Consider the following 18,156-nt stretch of genomic DNA (forward strand, 5'->3'; position numbering starts at 1 on the left):
GTCGCATATCATTTGCTGAGACTCAATCGTTACGATTGGGCTGATGTAGTCCTAGGTTGCGACTAACCACATTCACATAACCAAGAATAGTTCAGAAGTGTTTCTATACTGGGATCCCAATCCTCCTGCCTAGGATGAGGAGGTAGATCTCACCATTCCGTTGCCGCTTGAGGGCGCGGTCAGGTACCGTAGTCTAGGCAATATTGTTGATTCAGTTGCTGACTTTACACAGTATAGTATTCTCTTAGATTATGATCTTTCATATTCGCTCGATCCAATCGACCTCATCTTCATCGTGCAATGAAGTGTCCTGAAATAGCGATGCGAGTGGAAACTCTCAGCATCCAACGTCATGTCTACGCATCATCCTTACCAATGGACCAAGTCACCACCCTCTTCCGCTCCCCCGTGCCTCCGGCACCCCATAACTTACGCCAACGTCCCAATAGAAAGCCTGTCACTTCCCTCATAATGCCACCGTCGGTCGGCACAACTATATACTCTTTGCCGAGTCCAACCATGGAGCGTGGATGGGAAGGCATTGACTTTGATCCAACAAGTCATGGGTCCTCAGGTGGGGAGAATGTACCAGTGAGTTAAGTATGGTGGTCACCTACCCCGTTGCCGGGGTTGACCTCACTCATAGGCTATCATGCAGTGAGATATGGGCATGGAGGACAAAGGATTGTTGCTACCTGCATTACTTTCTTCAACACCTCTGCTACAGCATCATGAGTTGCTGTTTTCAACGAAGATGCGGATCCATCAGAAATTGACGCATATTCTATTGTGTTCCAACTACCTTGTTCGTGTCTTATGAGAACTTCGTTTGGCGTGTTATTTCCAACTACTGTTGGTTAAATTGGTGGAGGCAATATGAAATTGATGATACCTTGACACTTGGGAAACGGAATCGAGACCCCTTGCTCGGACACTCTAGATCAATAATCCTTGTCTGGCAACGAGAGAGCTTACATATATATATATATATATATATATAATTACATTGCTCACTGATAGTGTTGAGGGAGTCTCAACATCAATGGCACCTGCTCACCCAACCTCTGATACCTTAAACCCAGTAAATGCTAGTCCTGATGGTGGTCTCTGGTGAAAATATCGGCCAAATGATGATCACAAGACCATGGCGACGAAACATCACCAAACAGAGACAAGTTGCATATGTAGTTGTATTTTGGGACTCGTACAATTTTATTTCTCAGCAAGCCTTCGTTTCCTTCTGAACCCTGCACTACCCACATTGTCAAGTCCACTCTCAGGCCACGCGACTATGGTGACAAGTTCACGATGCAATGTCAATTTGATTCATCAATACGACCGTTTTGCCACCATAATTCGCACACGACACCGTCAACTTTACCCCTCATAATCTAGCCGTAAGATACCTTAGTAGAGCTGTTAAGAAGGAGGCAATGAGGCTAAGCATCCTCTGGTTGTTCCTTTTTCTTCAGATGCGCCTGAAGACCCTGGTCTTTCAACTTCTCGTCATCAGGTCTCCTCAGCTCCACCTGTGGTATCATGAAAAATGCGATAAAGAAGGCAAAAGCGGCCAAAGAGGCTCCTACCAAGAAGATAACTCGGAAGGCTTGCCTGTACGCAGGGATGAGAACGGATCGGACATGCCCAGCCTCTTCCACGGATAGAGAGGATAGGAATGATTGCGGATTACTCAAGAGTGCCTTAGATGATGCATCATCAAGTTGGAGTGATGAAGTGGACTGAGAAATGATGTTGTTGCTATGATGTACTGGTCAGTATTGTCTGGGTTGATCAAGTCCTGGGGCGGTACTCACAGAAGGGTTCCACATATAGCTAGACCGAAAGTGCCACCGAGGTTTCTCACAAAGCTGGGAATACGAAGTCAGCCTTCAAAACAAAGACATTAGGGCTTTAATACTCACTTTCGGAATGAAGTCACCACAGCCATGTCCCAGCGTGACACCCCAGCTTGGATGGCGATCAAAGAACTGGATTTCCCTAAGTAAGTCCCCACTTTCCACATATCGTAGGAGTCTCGAAACTTACGGTTGCAGGGTATTTCCAACCCCAACACCAGTGATGATCGCAAACCCAATTTGCTTCCCAACACCCGAGTGCTCATCCAGTGTTGACATCAGGCCAAGACCAACAGCCCAGCAAAGCCATCCGAATAGAATGCACTCGCGGTATCGTCCGATCCAGTGGACCACCAAACCCGACAGTGTGCTACTAAGGGTTTGAATGAGGGTAATTGGTAGCAACATAGCACCAGCCTTGGTCGCTGAGTAGCCATAAGCGAGCTGGTAGAAGGTGGGAATGTAGTAAATTTGGACGACGAAGTTCCAGCCGTTGATGGCCATGGTTATGCATGCTCCGTTGACGACCATGGACTTGAAAATGTGGACTGCAACTGTCAGATATGTCCCTTTCGACGGTCAACGGAATGGAAACTTACGGGGCACGAGAGGATATTTTGGTCCTTTCCATTGCCATAAGACGAAGACTACGCAAAGGAAAAAGCCGACAACCAAAGTTGCGATGACAGCACTCGAGTTCCAAGGGTACTCGGAACCTCCCCATGTCAAACCCAACATGAAAACAGGAACGCCGGCTAGGGTAAGAACTACGCCAATGAAGTCGATCGCCTTGAACTTTCTGAAGTTGTCGGTTAGCATTGAAAACATAATACCACTGTGATAGAGAAACCCACAACTTCCAATCTCCCTCGACCTTCTTCAATGGCATGAAGAACACCACAAATGAAGTTGTGAGCACGGTTAGCGGTAGATTCAGTCGGAAGATCCAGCGCCAAGAGTCGGCCGACTTGGACGAGAGGATGCCTCCAACGACAGGGCCAATGCCATTGGCAAGGGCAACAACAGAACCCAGGATTCCCTGGTATTTCCCCCTTTCACGCAACGGTACGATATCGCTCACAATCAGCTGCGCGACCGTCATCAATCCACCACCGCCAATGCCAGTAAAACATCGAAATATGATGAGCTGCACTATAGTCTGAGACAAAGATGCAGCCAGGGATCCGAAGAAGAAAATAGCCAGTCCAATAAGAAGGATTACCTTCCGTGACCAAATATCGGATAACCTCCCGTAGAGGAGCTGGCCGATGGTGGAAGTTCTAAAGATATAGTTTAGGCAACGCTGCGAGAGATAATGGTGCTGCAGGAGTCTTACATGAAATATCCACTAGCTATCCAAGATGCCTGATCGCTTGCTTTCAAGTCATCGGCAATGATGTACAAGCTTGCTGCAAGTGTCGTCTGGTCCATGAGGGCCAGGAGATCGACACTGGCACACGCGAGGAACACCTTTTCTGAGGTTAGTATTCATCCAAAGCCCGAACCAGGACCAAAATATCTGACCGTTATGATTGTACTTCTAGGAACATAATTGGTCTGTTCGTTGAACACATGGACCCCATCTGTGTTCGGCGTCGTCGCTGCTCCGGCTGATGTTGCTGGACTCGAATCGACGCCGTCAACCAAAACAGGACCAAGGAGCTCGGCACCCCTGCTGGTAGCTTCTTCCTCCATGGTGATATGCGGTTTCCCTCCTGACGTGAGAGGCCTGCAGACTTGCGTCAGGTATAAGCGAGACTGAGCAGATTTTTAATTCTGGAGCAGCATGAAAAATTCATCTCCACACGAGCTTTGGGCATATATCCGAGCACCAACCACCGAAGGCGGTCTAGATATCGAAGTCGTATCCATGTTTTGCATTCTCCCAGGTATGTAGCCGTTATCGGATGACCCTGACCCGAGGGGAGAGCTATGTGTAGATCTGGGCGGATCAGATAATGCGTCTCGTAGACATCTAGATCTTGGCAAGATCCAATACGCCATGGGGGACCAACGTAGTCGCGGCATATCTGAGCACATTATGGTATGTTACATAGCAGCTGGGGATGTTCAGATAAATGTACAGGTTTAGGGTTGTCTTGAAACGGCCCTGCAGCCCAACGTTTTGGAAAATTGCGCTCGCGTTTCCACTGCGAGCATAGTTAGTTCCATGACTTACACGTACAACAGCACACCATCGACTGCGAAAAGTTCTTTATAACAGCTCTGAGAAAATTATTTCAACGTGCGGTTTTACCCTCGTCTCTCCAGTCTACGCTAGACTCACACAGCATGTACAGCTCTTCAGGCATGCTGATTATTAGCGCCTACAATACTTGGCCTCCCACTTGTTTTCATTGCTGGGAAGGGCAACGATGCTACTTGACCTCTCACACGAGTTGTATATGTTGGTCCTTCGCTTATAATGGGGTGTCTCATCCGCGAATAATCTGCATGCCTGGAGATGTAATGGATATAAAATCAGTCGGCATTGAAATTCTGCTCAGGGTTGCGAGGCGTTGGGTTTCATTGGCTGAAAACAACCGCAAACTAGCTCACATCCCTGCGACGTAGACTGAGCACGATCCACCATTCCATGTATGACGTAATAACATTGCTAAACAATACGTCTCCATGAATATAGCAGGCTAGGACTAACAGTCTAGGACTAACAGTCTAGGACTAACAGTCATGAGTCTCATGTGCAACTCGGGCAGCGTTGGCAGGGTTTGGTGGAACCCCGCTGATTTTCAGGCGCGGCAGTCCCGGTATTTGGGTAAGAGTCGCCTTAGCCAAACCTTCAACTCGGTGGGGTGATCAGCATTGTGTACTCTAGTCTTGGAACTCTCTCAGCTCTTGCAAATTAAAACAGGATCCAACTGCATTCGCGCGGCTGTACTGATAAAGAGCCGCGATAAGATGTGCATCACTGAGACAATATCGTGTCGACGTGGACATCACACGAGGTCATGCCCGAAACTTGCTCTTTTTGGGCGGGACATTCCTTTCAAGAATTTAGTATATAATGTCCCGGTTTCGCAGATGGGACGTACCGCATGAGTTCCTCAAAACGTCGACATTGTGTTCAGGCTTAAAGTTCACTTGTAGCCTTACCTAAGTACAAGGCTTTCCCGCTGCATCCCGCCGTGTATCTCGGTAAATCCAGCCATGGCAAATACCAATTATCGGAACGTCTACAAAGGCCCGGATTCTGTTCGCGACTATTTCAACCCAGATTTATCACCACCTCTACCCCTCGTCGAGTTGCCGGCCTGCCTCAACCCATACCGGCAAGATGGCGTTCGGATATATGCCAAGATGATGACGATGCACCCGGCCAATAATGTTAAATGCATGCCAGGTATATATCCCACGGAGCCAGCTGCCGTTGTCGAGTAGTACTGAACAGTTGTACCAGCCCTGAACCTTCTAGAAAACACGGTCGTGCCCGGCAAGACAGACACCATAATTGAGTACAGCTCCGGGTCGACCGTCATCTCCATGTCCTTGATATCTCGGGTATACTACGAACTGCCCAATGTCTGCGCCTTCCTTAGCAACAAGACTAGTAAGACCAAGCTGCGTCTCATGCAGTTCTTTGGACTTCATTTGTGAGGACTCAGCTTGCTTAAATGTCTCCTGCGTCAACACGCGACTAACACAAACACTAGAACCCTTTTCGGCGGCCCCTCACAACCGGAACCGCTCGACGAGAGGGGTGGGATACGAGTCGCACAGAAAATGGCAGAAAGCTCCGAGTCCATAGTTAACCCAAATCAGTACGAAAATGACAATGTGAGTTTGGACACGTGGTTGACAACGTTGGCATCACCGTGCGCTAATGTCAGTAAACAGAATTGGAAAGCCCATGTCCGGTGGACAGGTCCTCAAATCCTCAGACAGCTCCCCGAAATAAACTTGATATGTGCCGGTTTGGGAACCTCGGGTAAATAATCTCAGGCTCCCTTGAGAGAAGAAGCCCCGGGCTTATTGACATCTACCAGGAACCATGACGGGACTAGGAACTTTCTTCGGCCAAGCCAAGTCCTCCGTTTTCCGGCTAGGGTAAGTCCTGCCCCTCTCGTCACCCAAGCATTCGATACTATGCAGATATATATACTAACAATATCCGAAGTGTCTGCACAGCAGCAGGCGACCGCGTCCCCGGCCCCCGCTCCTTCAGCCTTCTCGCTCCCGTCGAGTTCCCTTGGAAATCAGCCATCGATCATATGGAACACGTCGGCTCCTACGACTCGTACTCTTGGTCGTTAAAGCTCTGCCGTCAAGGCCTGGTCTGCGGACCATCCTCGGGTTTCAACCTTAAGGGTCTTTTCCAATTCATTGAGAAGCGCAAAGCCGAGGGAACATTATCAGAACTGGCCGGCGAAGACGGCGAGATCCATGCCGTGTTCCTGTGCTGCGACTTGCCGTACCAGTACATCGAGGAGTACTTTGAAAAGCTGGGAGCGGAGCACTTCCCTGAAATCAAGAACGAGGTACGTGAAGTCCTTCATCCACTTCTCACCCCCTGCAACCGCCATGCTGACCTCAACTACCCAATTCCCAGGCCCTCACCGATGTCGACGTCTACCGCTATGACGATTCCTGGGAACAAGACCCTCTTAGCGCGCTTGACTCCTTCTTCGAAGTCGAAATGGCCCTCGCGCGAGACGTGCTGCAATTTCTTTCGCAGCTCAGCTCCGCCAACAGCGCCGGCCTTGCGAGCATCATCCCGCTCAAGAAAGACAGCATCATCCTGGACCTGCGCCAGCCCTTCGATTTCGCGCAGTTTAACCTCCCCGGGTCCATCAACCTCCCCTTCGCCCAGTACGAAGACCAGAGCCCCTTTTCCGACCCTACTTTGCTTGCCTCCCTGTGGCGGGCGCTGGACGCTAAGTTCGCCGCGCCGGATCAGGATTTATTGTCACGCATTAAAGAGAAGCGGGTACTCGTGGTGTGTTACGACGGAGATTGTGCGCGCGTGGCAAGCAGTATATTGAGGGCGCATGGGTTTGAGGCCGATAGCTTGAGGGGCGGGTTCAAGGCGTTGCGGAGGCTGAACTCGGGGAGAGAGGCGCCCAGGAATATGAGGGAACAGGCTGTCATGCCATGTTCGCCGCTCACTGGGGATTTTGAAAATAACAAGCCTCTTGTGACGGAGGGAGGGAAACTCGCAGCATGATTTGACCCTTGTGGTTCGTAAACCCCAGTTAACATGGTGCCGCATGCAATATGACATACTCTGTGGATAACCTTCTCCGGTACCCCGCTATTTGGCGCCCACTTCACATAACCACCATCTTCATTTTTTCAATGGGCTGTTCCTCAGTCCTTTCACACTCAAACAATCTACGTATTATGGCATAACAAATGATTTCTCCCAAAAATAGAAGAAATAATTAGTATCATAGATAACGAGTTAAACCATAGAATTTCTTAAGGAAAAGTAGTTGAGATAAAAGATAGAACGATTTCCTTGTTCTGTTTAAAGGAAATCAAAAGTAACAAATTCAGCCTAAATAAAGATATCTGTGGAATTAGTGGCTTAAAGTCACGTGAGATACAGGCAAGACACTTGAGTGCCCTCGAGCGGCTCCGGACCCCACCTTCCCACGCGCCCCCTCGGGCATCTGTACTTTCGTATGTAGCCGGAATGCCAGTACCAGTGCGATCCCACAATATCTAGTTGACAAAGAACTATACACCTATAAGTAAAAGCCTGCTGTTTATCTTTTCATAAACTTTGATAATATACCTTGATATTTACCTTTACGCACACTAGAAATCACATACTGGGAAACACACTTACGTATACACTTTTACAATACATTATGTAACTGTAACGGGGATAATACACGTCTCAAGGATAGATGATAAGCCAATAATACGGGTGTGTATATTGCAAGACTGCTTCTTAAGGAATCCAAGTTAGGTAGGGGCGTCCGAGCCGCTTTGGTTGGGGCGAATCCGGAGTTATACTGAATCGGGGCGAAACTCTCCCGATACAGTTTGCTAGGTGAGGCCGGCCCGCTGTGAGGACTCATCCTTACAATAACAATCTATTATACTCTTTTACTTTACGAACCTACCCTGTACCTACCTGGTAGCAATCCACAAATATGCGCTGTATACTCGGAGTCTTCTAACTGCAACTGTTGTAAAATGTTCCTTACAGCGTGAATTAACAGTCGGTCTACTAGCCATGGACCCTAAGTACTATAGCGATCTTATAGGGAATAGACCCTATAGACTTCAATACTAAGTCTGGTCCAAACTCTACATACGCTAGCTAGACTACCTCTCTAGTATACAGTTTGCAGGCTAACAATTCCGCAGGCACTAAAGCGTTGTTTTGATTCCCCAACTGGTGGTGGAGCACAACGGAGAAATATGGCCGAGTAGGGTACTAAAGATGGCAATGAAATGAATGAAGACATAATCAACCACCATATGCTTTATGATGATCACACCTGTTTGGAATCAAACAACTTATAAGTGCGAAGTGAGATCAAACCAGACGGGGTGGGGGCATCGAGACCTTGATTCACATGCTCATGCATCTGTAGAATTGCTAGTAAAAGCACCAGACATCAAAATGCCATCGGGCGATGTAAACTAGACTGGGTAGTAGCCGTGCTGAGGGTACAATGTTCCATGCTTCATGTATCTCTCTCCTCACGAGTGCGGCTTTCGAGCGACACCAACGGCGGTCCAAGCCTTGCGAACAATCTTGGCCGCCTCATCATCGAAAAACTCCTGAGCTATGTCCACAGTGATATCGGCGAACTATTCAAAAGTCAGTATCGAATCCGTCGGCGAGAGAAAGTGACGGACACTCACCTGAATGAAGCTCGACCTGGGTGCGACTTGACCAGACTGCATTGCCTCCCACCACTGCGAAAATGAGGTTAGCAATGAAATTCCATGATGCGACAATCAAGAGGGATTGAGGATACTCACTATCTTGCCAGCCTTCTCCCAGCTATAGCCACCAAGGCCAACAGAAGCCAAGTAGAAAGCCTTGTTGGGAATTCCAGAGTAGAGATGGACACCGCCGTTGTCTTCGATGGCCGCCTTATACGCCTTGAAGTTGTCGGGTTGAGGGTCTTTGCCAAAGCGAGGGTCATCGTAGGCAGTGCCAGGGGCCTTCATGCTGCGGAGAGCAACGCCCTTGACATCGGGCAGCAAACATCCTTCGCCAATAAGCCAGTCGGCCGTGTCTGCAGTTTCCTTCTCGACCCATTGCTTGATCATGATGCCGAAGACATCTGAGATGTGCTCGTTGAGAGCGCCGGGTTGGCCTTGGTAGTCCAAGGGGGACGTGTATTCGGTGACGGCATGGGTCAGCTCATGGCCAATGACGTCGATACAACCAGTGAAGTTGTGGATGAAGTCGTGGCCATCGCCGTACACCATCTGGGCGATCTCGGGATCCCAAAAAGCGTTTTCGTAGTTGGTGCCGAAGTGGACAGATGAGATGACATGCATGTTCTTGTTGTCAATCGACTTCCAGTTGAAGATAGAGGCATAGAAGTCAAGAACATGACCAGCGTTGTCGTAGGCCTGGTTGACGGCCTTGTCCTTGGACGCTTTTTGACTTTCGGCTCGAATCATCTTGCCAGGAAGGTCGGCTTCATCTTCAGTGTGATTGGCATCGTACACCGCACGATAGGTCTTCTTGGCCTTGGCCGTAGTAGCCAGCCGTTTTTGGTCCGCAGACTCATCTTGTGGACCTTGAGATTGCTGGTACTTCTGAGTGATGCCCCGAATATGCGTAAGGTCATGCTTGGCGCTGGTGCGAGTCTCCTCATCGACATCTTGAGACTCGGAAATGTGCTTGAGCATCGACTCGGGAATGATATGCTGAGGGCGAGGCTGGCGAGAGCCACGTGGAACCGACAGATCCGCAAAACGCTCAACTCGCTTGCTGATGTACTTCTGGTTGAAGTCGACGGATTTGCGAGCCGAAGCTCGCAGGAACTCCTCATTCTTGCTGCTATCAGCAATGCCGCTCAGAAGGTACGGTGGGACGATGCAGCAGACGTGGTGGTTGCGGGCGGCCATGGTAGCTTTGAGTGGACTGATGTTTCTTGATCGAAAGATATGCTTGAAAAGGATATTATGAGGTGGTCTGCAGACGATGTGCACGATGGCTAATGGACTGAAGAGTTCCGAAGGTCGGTATGAATAATGAGAAGTGGATGAATCAAAAGCTGGTTGGGAGTTGATAGTTGGGATAGAAGAGGGCTAGCTTGTGTCTTTTATTTACGAGATGAGAGGGCCTCGGCCAGTGAGACATTCAGGAAGGGATGACGAGTGAGATAATCGCTAGACGAGGTAGGTAATGGGAAGTGACCCAAGTTTAACTGGTCAGATGTGACCTCCAGGAACGCCTTCAATGGGTATGTTGGCAAGCGCCGCTTTCTTGCCTGATCTTTGCTTGTCACTGTATGGCAGCAACGCCTTTGGCACTTGCCACTACCCAACCCAGCTTCCAATCACCCTTTTTTGTCAACCTTGCAAGAAGCAGGAAATAAATCCAGGCATCATGTAGCAACTAGGTATATAGAAATGATACTTCCAGTGTCCGGGTTCTCGTCAATTATCCTCAGATGGACTGAATGAACCGAATTTGGCTTATACGAGGTCGCTCCAAATACTGTTAGGGTCATCAGACAGGCTAACACCTCGTTCGCGTACCGCAACTGCCTCCACTTGGAAGCACTCATGATAGCGTTGGTGGAAGCATTTACCGCGAGGCCCTGCCCGGCGATGAAGCTGATGACGGAAGAGATAACAGCTGCAAGTGGCTCAACGGCCTAGAATTTTCACGGAAAGCGGGGACCCAAAGGCGCTTGCTATCCCATACTACTGCAAGCAATAAATGCGACGATGTACGTAACCACTCATTTTTTGCAAACGAACCTGCGTATCGATATACCAGAGATCGCAGAGACGAGAAAGTGCCAAGCGGGAGGCCAGAACAGGCGAGATCTGGTGGTAAAACCCCGTGGTGGGGCTGAAGTGACGTCCTTTGTCTCCCTGTTCCAATGCGCCTGGTCCTTCTCGTGCCACGCTGTAAACTCTTGGGAAGTTTGTGGTCGCCCAGTTTGAGGTATATCGATCCAAGTTGTGTAGCCTCTGTGTCCATGCGACGCGTTCAGCCAGCCCGTTGGACGTTATTGCGGGCAAAAGGGCGTCGCAATAAGGCACAGCGATCAAGTAGGCTCTATGGAACCAAACGCAGCTGCATTTGACGGCGCCCGATCCCCAGGCATGAGGTTGTAGTTTCCTGGAATGTTCAGCTATATTTCTTGCACCTGATGATGGTGATGGCAAACTAGATGACGTTGCAGATGTTAGGAAAAAGCAACGGCAAGCCTGCAACCCCCCCACCAATGGGCAGGTGCGTGTGGGGCATTATAGCCCGTGCTCAAACGTGAACACCTCGAAAGCATTTGCCAGCTCAATTTCCCAAGTCTCTTCTTCCGCAGTATGGTCATGGCAGAAAGGTTTATGACAGCTCTAACATGATACTATCTATCTCCGCTTAGTACTGACTTGTGGGATTCTGAAATAGCAGACAACACATAGAGACAACACATAGTTGTTGACTCAACCTGGAGGAGACATTCGCTTCAACGAGCCAGATAACGTCACAGGTCAGTCTCTCGCCAAGTCAACATATTACGTGCGTTATCAGTGTTACACTCGGCCCCCTTTTCTGGAGCTGGATCTGCAGATATGGATGCAGTCACTACCTATTTCCAGGTGACACCACACAATCTGCTGTACCACACGCTGCGATACCACAAAAGTCTCTGCAAACGTACAGCCAGTCTCGGGCGATCACAACGCTGATCACCCGATCGTGCCCTCGCTCAGCTGATGACAAACCTGGGAATCAAGTTTCGGGTTCAGAAGCGAATGTAACTGCATCGCGTTGCTCAGCCTTGTTTTTGCCAATCAGTACGGCGTCACACCGTGCACGTGCGATAGAAGATGCTTAGTTGCAATTTAGGAATGTGTGCACGGAGAGTCGGACAAGTGTAAGATCTCCCAAAACTATATACAGAAGTTTGGTGGTAATGACTGTGTGGTTCATGTTGTTCCCTGCTCCTAATAACCTCCGCAAGTGCCCTTCGGCGCATTGGCATTCCTTTCAACCCCAAGCCACTCCCCTTTCATATGTCTTACATTGTTGTCGATGCTTAGAAGGACAGCTTCTGGCCAGCATTGGCGGTGACGGAGGCCTTAACACTGCCAGAACCGAGCTTGGTGTACGAGTAGGGCACGCTGTTCAGTGTGCCCGCCGGTGCGCTGTTGGTGCTGCCGCCGAGGTCAACATCATTGACAACGGCGTAGCCAGTCACATCGCTGTCATCGCTGAAGATAGCTTTGGTAGCGCAGTTTTCGAAGACGGAGCTTTCAATAAGAAGCTGTGCACCCATGCGGGTGTTGACACCAGTTTCGAGAAGAGAATACCAGTAGTTGCTATTCCAAGGTAAGCTTTCTGGCAGTATATTTTCAGATAAGGGTTTGGACTGACTTGAAAATATGTCCAGTGCCAAATCTGTAGCTGGGCCCACGGCTGTTGATGTTGCTCCAGTAGTTGTTTGCATAAGTGATGTGCAAGTGCCCGGTATCCTCAGCTGAGTTGGAGTCAGAGTGGCCGACCAGAGAGCCCTTCCAGTGATCATGAAGGTAAGTGTTGGATACCGTCACCCACTCGGACGCATGGGTAATATCGACGAGACCATCGTAGTAGTCCTTGTCATGGCTCAAGTCACTCGACAGGTCACAATGGTCGACCCATACGTTAGTGGATGCCTGGATGGTGATGGCATCACCGTAATCGGCCAGCACCTTGGATATCTTGAGGTTTCGGATAATAACCTGGGATACACCATTGACGGTGAGGCCAACTCCGGTCAAGCCTAGTTTGAATCAGTTAAAAGGTTGAGTGTGAAAAGAAACGCCGGAGATACGAACTGGAACCAGACTTTCCAACGATGGTCTTGTTGGAGGTGACCTTGACCTTAGCAGCACCAGAGATAGCACCGCTCACGACTACAACCAACTTTGAGGACGACTGAGCAGCAGCAGTAAACTGGGCCAGAGTGGAGACGGTGGTGACGGTTCCTCCATTGCCACCGGTGGTGCTGCGCAGCATCTGGTCAGCCACTATCGTATTCCCCTGTTTAGGCGTGCCACTTACCCGCCATTTTGAGTGCCGTATCCGACATCACAAGCATCGGTGACGGTAGCCCTCTTCTCGATAGCCCTCGTATCGAACGGGGTATCTTCAGTTGGCGTTGGAGCCGCGGCAGCCAAGCCGAACAGGAGGGCAATGGCAGCAGTGAACTTCATCTTGGAAAGGGGACTTCTTGAGTTCTGGCTATGTCGAGGCTTTGACAAATTGAAGCTGTCTGGTGATCGAGTTACGTCTACTTTTGGGCGGCAATGGTTTCTTTATATCCTTCGAGGGCGCCTGCATTGTAGGCCGACAAGGATAAAAAGCTTGACGTGGTGAGGCAAGGGGACAGTCCGCGTTCAACAACGGTATCATCAGGCTAGATTGGAGGGAAGATGAACAAGAGAAAGTCCTCGAATGACATCTATTGAGACACCGACGGGCTCCTTTCGCTTTTTCCACCTGTGGTTCATCAACTACAAGCAAAGTATTGCATCGCTCTCTCAAAAAGTCTCGACCTTCATACCTGGACCATGATAACGCAGGCACCCGGGTCTAGCTTCCCAACCCCGTCTCGGACAATGGACGAATGTGGCAAGCGGCGCCATGGTTTGATATTGCGTGCGAGGATTCATGCCCAGCAGCATACAGACGAGGTTTGGCGAATACAATGAAATTTACGTAAAAAGAAATAACATTTGGTTGAAATTTGGGGAAACCATCACCACGTCAGATGATCACGGTCAAGGTAGTCAAGCATGGGTTCTAGAAATGACGAAGGTCGAGAATGCATGATCAAGCCTTCAAGGGCCGGTGCAGCGTATGTACTCCACACTCAGAAATGGTATGTTCCGTTGGTAGTATGCTCTTGGCAATGTGCAATGTATGTGAACATGGGTCTGATCGTCAGACATAGATGAAATGTATGCAGCCACAAAAGGATTGGGCCTGGAGAATTCCAGGCGCTGCAGTCCACAGTAACACCAACAGTTCGAAAGGGGGCTCTCGGCGCTATGACAGCCGTTGCTTAGATTGTGGGACAGGCTGGCAAGGCTGAGTAACTGCCCTTTACTGTTGCCCTCGAGAAGTTGAAGAACCACAAGGTGCACTGAAAGCAGATGTTAGCTCGGCCCCTTGCATCAGCTTATACTAGACTGGGGGTTTTACCAACTTCAGGGCGAAGCTTGCAATTGTAAGCGCCGTCTATTCTACACTATCTGTCTATGCCCGTCTACCTAAACTCGGTAACGCCAAACAACCTTAATATTTAGCGTGTCGCTTGCAGGCAAATGGAAATCACCTGCATCGATCTACCGATATGACCGCAGACTCACTCCAATCAGGAAGGGAGCCGCTGTTGCGGGGAGGCTTTTGCTACAAGTGCCGTGCTATGAAGAATCCTTGCCACAGCTGCCGGGTTGGCGATACGAAGGCTTCCGCAAATTCCACAAATAAGAATCGACTGCCCCGTATTTTCCAAATGACTTGAAAGCAAATTTGGCGTCATGTTTGCAACTGAAGCCATCTACGGAAACCCTTCCAGGCGAGTCGCGACTCGCGATTCTGCGACTTGTGCATTCCCGTTACGAGACAAAAACTGACGAACTGTTATATCAATGGTGGAAATTTAGTTATGTTCGATGAAAGTGACATTTGAAGATATATGACAGTGTGTCTCGTTCTCACACCTGCAACCTCATTCCATCTGTTTAACATACAGTTGGCCTGGGGATGCAGGTGTCAAATATCACGGGATATCCGTGGCTCGGCAGAGAAGCGATCCCGGATGGGCAGGGTGGCGTCTTCTTCAGTTGCGACTACGAGCATCTTCTGCCGTCCTCGGGGTCTAAGTACGGCGCGGGAGATTCAGAATTGACGGTGTCGCAGAAGCGGTACCACATCTTTCGAACGGCCCAGGGGGATCCTTTGATATGGAGCCACTCCACAGCCGGTCAGAAATATCCTGCTTTTTGTTCTATCCTAATTCGGGGCCTGCTTCTATTTCCATCTTCGAACAAGCGGCCGTCAATTTAGCATAATCCACCCCCCGTTCAGAAATGCCAGGCTGAGATGCATTGCAAACTAGAAGTCCTCAACTCCTCGTATGGACGCTATCAGCTTTCTGATCCAGTATCTTTACTTGGCCGCTTCCTGCCCAAGTTGGTTCTTTCATCAACTTTTGTTCAGACGGCTATGACACGATCTGAACGATCTATCTTGTAATTTGTAATTGTTTGGGGTTTCCAGAAACTGCGAAATCCAGCTGCGAGACCCATTTTCCCATTTTCGATCATCAAGCTGTCGAAGGTCGGTTTCGAGCCGGAGGGCCCCCAATCTTTCATTGCATCTTTCCTCTTTATCCGCAATCCCCGCGTTTTCCCCCGCATCCCCTCGCAATTCCAGGCTTGATCTACGATGGAGTCTCCACACTACCAGGGAGTTGAAGACCGAGAGGACTAAGAATTGAAGTGGAAAACAAGTCGCTGCGGCTAAACGTAACGGTGGTTAACCGCGCTGCGTTACGTCCTAGACCGAGATACCGACGTGGACGAATCTTGGCACATGTATAAGAACAAAACGTAGACCCACCGTCCGATCAAGTATAGGCCACAAACGAGAGGTAGCAGTTGTGATGTTCTCAAATTGGGTATTTAGCCTCTTGGCACTATACCCTCTACTACACGTCTCCAACGCCCAGTCATGTTGGAGAAACACGACTTGTACTGGTCCGGATGAGCCAGCTTTCAAAGGTATCTGGGAGTCCAACATCTACGCCCCCAGTTCGCGATCAGTCGCACCCAAGTATTTCTTATCCGATGATAGCTTAATACCGCGAGAGTATCCTGGCTCCGTGTCCCTGATGAACAATGGCTCACAGGTCTTCCTCGATTTTGGCTACGAGGTCGGCGGCATCATTTCTCTCTCATGGGCAGCAAATGGTACCGGACAGCTTGGCATGGCCTTCACAGAGTCCAAGAATTGGATCGGCACCTGGTCGGATGATTCGAATGGCGGTGAAGGACGCGATGGCGCGCTTTACACTAACCTCACGGCTACAAACGGGCATCTGATTTCGTGCACGATGCCGGATGCCAAGCTGAGAGGAGGCTTCAGGTATCTTACGCTGTTTCTTGTTACGGACGATATTGTCAGTGTGGGGGTCTCCCATGTTGAGCTCGAGATCGGGTTTCAGCCGACTTGGGCCAATCTCAAGGCGTACCAGGGGTACTTTCACTCGAATGACGAGACACTCAACAAGATATGGTACAGCGGGGCGTATACGTTGCAGACTAACGCCGTGCCAACCGACTTCGGGAGGGCTACCCCTTTTCCTGCTAGTGGCTGGAACAATACGGGTTACCTTGGTCCAGGAGATACAATCATTGTCGATGGAGCCAAAAGGGATAGGGCCGTATGGCCGGGTGACATGGGCATTGCCGTTCCATCTACGTTTGTCAGTATCGGAGATCTGGACTCGGTCAAGAATGCTCTACAGGTCATGTATGATTACCAGGTCAGTACGCCTTTGCTTCCCCGGCAGAAGCTGCTTTTGACCGTTCGCCTCACTCGATAAATAGAACCCGGATGGATCCTTTCCGGAAGCTGGCCCGCCCTTGCTTCAACAAGGTAGTGACAGTAAGTAAAGATCGTCACTTCGAGAAGCTCTGCGCATGGTACTGATTTCGAATAGCCTATCATATGTGGAGCATGATTGGAACTTACAACTACGTCCTCTACAGCAATGACACGGGTTTCTTGATGAAGAATTGGGACAAGTACCTCGATGCCATGGAATACATGTACGGCAAAGTTGACAGCTCCGGTCTGCTGAATGTCACCGGCACCAGGGACTGGGCCCGGTGGCAACAAGGCTTCAACAATAGCCAAGCGAACATGATGTAAGGCGTGACCTCCATTGCTCCGAGGATTTAAGCGCATGCCAGATTCTCGTTGGATTTCTATAGCTAACCCTAAGATACAGACTTTATCGAACATTGCAGACCGGAGCAGATCTGGCCACATGGGCCGGAGATACCACGGGCCTCAGCGATACGTACCTGAGCCGGGCATCCGGACTCAAAGAAGCAATCAACAATTACTGCTGGGACTTTTCTTACGGCGCATTCAAGGACAACGCGACGTCGACCGCGCTACATCCGCAAGACGCCAACTCCATGGCCGTCCTCTTCAACGTGACCCCCTCTGACCGCGCCCAAAACATCTCCGAAAGGCTCCTCGAAAATTGGACCCCAATCGGAGCCGTCACCCCTGAACTCCCCGAGAACATCTCCCCCTTCATCTCCTCCTTCGAGGTTCAAGCCCACCTCGCCATTGGCGAGACGGCCCGCGCACTGGAGCTGATCAGGCGGTGCTGGGGCTGGTACTTGAACAACCCGAATGGAACCCAATCGACCGTCATTGAGGGATACCTTCAAAACGGGACATTTGGGTATAGGTCTAACCGGGGTTACCGATACGATAATAGCTACATCAGCCACGCGCATGGCTGGAGCAGCGGGCCTACGTCGAGTTTGACGGAGTACGTTCTAGGCTTGTCAGTCACGGGAAGAGCCGGGGAGACGTGGAGTTTGAAGCCGCAGTTTGGAGACTTGACGCATGTGGAGGGAGGGTTTATGACGCCGTTGGGGAGGTTTGCAGCGGGCTGGGATGTGAAGGATCGAGGGTATAATGTAAGTATAACGACACCGGTGGGGACGAGCGGAGAGGTGGTGGTTCCCGATTTAGAGGGAGGGAAGGCGGCACAGATTACGGTCGATGGAAAGGTGGAGAATTTCACGGCTGAGAAGGGTGGCATGAGGATTTGGCTTGATGGAGGAGAGTATACGATTACCGTTGAGTCTCGATAGGCGCTGGGGATTTGTGATCAAACGACTATCAACGAGCTATTACGTTAAAAGACAAACGCCCAGAAAAAGAAGAAGTGGTCAAGTACTTCGACCATGCGGGTGTGGTCAACAAGTGGGGCTGGTCAACCAAGTGCCCCTTTTTGTTTTGGTACAGGATGGAAAGCGGGGGCAAAGCTCAATGAACTCGTGCCGAGCTTAGAGCTATCTAGAGCTCAGTCATCATCCTTTCGGTTGTGGA

The 18,156-nt window shown here is 49.9% G+C and overlaps 5 protein-coding genes across 5 annotated transcripts; 2 read left to right on the forward strand and 3 right to left on the reverse strand.

Moving 5' to 3' along the window:
* Nucleotides 1-1,176: 1,176 nt before the first annotated feature.
* On the reverse strand, nt 1,177-4,025 carry BCR38DRAFT_440482 (major facilitator superfamily domain-containing protein). The gene is made up of 8 exons (XM_040860707.1): nt 3,381-4,025; nt 3,193-3,326; nt 2,711-3,136; nt 2,456-2,655; nt 2,047-2,404; nt 1,923-1,988; nt 1,815-1,868; nt 1,177-1,758 (listed from the first exon to the last, which is right to left on the reverse strand). Exons 1-8 carry the CDS (start codon nt 3,549-3,551, stop codon nt 1,440-1,442), a joined length of 1,728 nt encoding a protein of 575 aa, XP_040713600.1. The 5' UTR covers nt 3,552-4,025; the 3' UTR covers nt 1,177-1,439.
* Nucleotides 4,026-4,770: 745 nt separating this feature from the next.
* On the forward strand, nt 4,771-7,347 carry BCR38DRAFT_440485 (tryptophan synthase beta subunit-like PLP-dependent enzyme). Its single transcript, XM_040860708.1, has 7 exons — nt 4,771-5,217; nt 5,275-5,467; nt 5,528-5,651; nt 5,712-5,802; nt 5,861-5,921; nt 5,992-6,352; nt 6,424-7,347. The coding sequence occupies exons 1-7, from the start codon at nt 5,025-5,027 to the stop codon at nt 7,036-7,038; spliced, it is 1,638 nt and encodes a 545-aa protein (XP_040713601.1). The 5' UTR covers nt 4,771-5,024; the 3' UTR covers nt 7,039-7,347.
* Nucleotides 7,348-8,531: 1,184 nt separating this feature from the next.
* Nucleotides 8,532-9,920, reverse strand: BCR38DRAFT_396482 (uncharacterized protein; the record flags this gene model as incomplete). The annotated part of the gene is made up of 3 exons (XM_040857648.1): nt 8,532-8,642; nt 8,697-8,750; nt 8,817-9,920. 3 exons carry the CDS (start codon nt 9,918-9,920, stop codon nt 8,532-8,534), a joined length of 1,269 nt encoding a protein of 422 aa, XP_040713602.1.
* Nucleotides 9,921-11,875: 1,955 nt separating this feature from the next.
* BCR38DRAFT_396485 (family 1 polysaccharide lyase) lies at nt 11,876-13,226 on the reverse strand (the record flags this gene model as incomplete). The annotated part of the gene is made up of 4 exons (XM_040857649.1): nt 11,876-12,350; nt 12,406-12,793; nt 12,849-13,018; nt 13,075-13,226. The coding sequence occupies 4 exons, from the start codon at nt 13,224-13,226 to the stop codon at nt 12,068-12,070; spliced, it is 993 nt and encodes a 330-aa protein (XP_040713603.1). The 3' UTR covers nt 11,876-12,067.
* A 2,456-nt stretch (nt 13,227-15,682) lies between these two features.
* On the forward strand, nt 15,683-17,918 carry BCR38DRAFT_487280 (Six-hairpin glycosidase-like protein; the record flags this gene model as incomplete). The annotated part of the gene is made up of 4 exons (XM_040864140.1): nt 15,683-16,564; nt 16,629-16,686; nt 16,742-16,949; nt 17,033-17,918. 4 exons carry the CDS (start codon nt 15,683-15,685, stop codon nt 17,916-17,918), a joined length of 2,034 nt encoding a protein of 677 aa, XP_040713604.1.
* Nucleotides 17,919-18,156: the final 238 nt, after the last annotated feature.

Source organism: Pseudomassariella vexata (assembly GCF_002105095.1).
Source record: "Pseudomassariella vexata strain CBS 129021 chromosome Unknown BCR38scaffold_10, whole genome shotgun sequence".
NCBI classification, from domain to species: Eukaryota; Fungi; Ascomycota; class Sordariomycetes; order Amphisphaeriales; family Pseudomassariaceae; genus Pseudomassariella; species Pseudomassariella vexata.

Coding starts and splice junctions, on each gene's coding strand:
- BCR38DRAFT_440482 (XM_040860707.1), bottom strand. CDS start 3,551: ATGGAGGAAGAAGCTACCAGCAGGGGTGCCGAGCTCCTTGGTCCTGTT. Junction 2,405..2,455: donor AAAATATCCTCTCGTGCCCC/GTAAGTTTCCAT, acceptor TGACAGTTGCAG/TCCACATTTTCAAGTCCATG. Junction 1,759..1,814: donor GCTATATGTGGAACCCTTCT/GTGAGTACCGCC, acceptor AGTACATCATAG/CAACAACATCATTTCTCAGT.
- BCR38DRAFT_440485 (XM_040860708.1), top strand. CDS start 5,025: ATGGCAAATACCAATTATCGGAACGTCTACAAAGGCCCGGATTCTGTT. Junction 5,652..5,711: donor ATCAGTACGAAAATGACAAT/GTGAGTTTGGAC, acceptor GTCAGTAAACAG/AATTGGAAAGCCCATGTCCG. Junction 5,922..5,991: donor TCCTCCGTTTTCCGGCTAGG/GTAAGTCCTGCC, acceptor CAATATCCGAAG/TGTCTGCACAGCAGCAGGCG.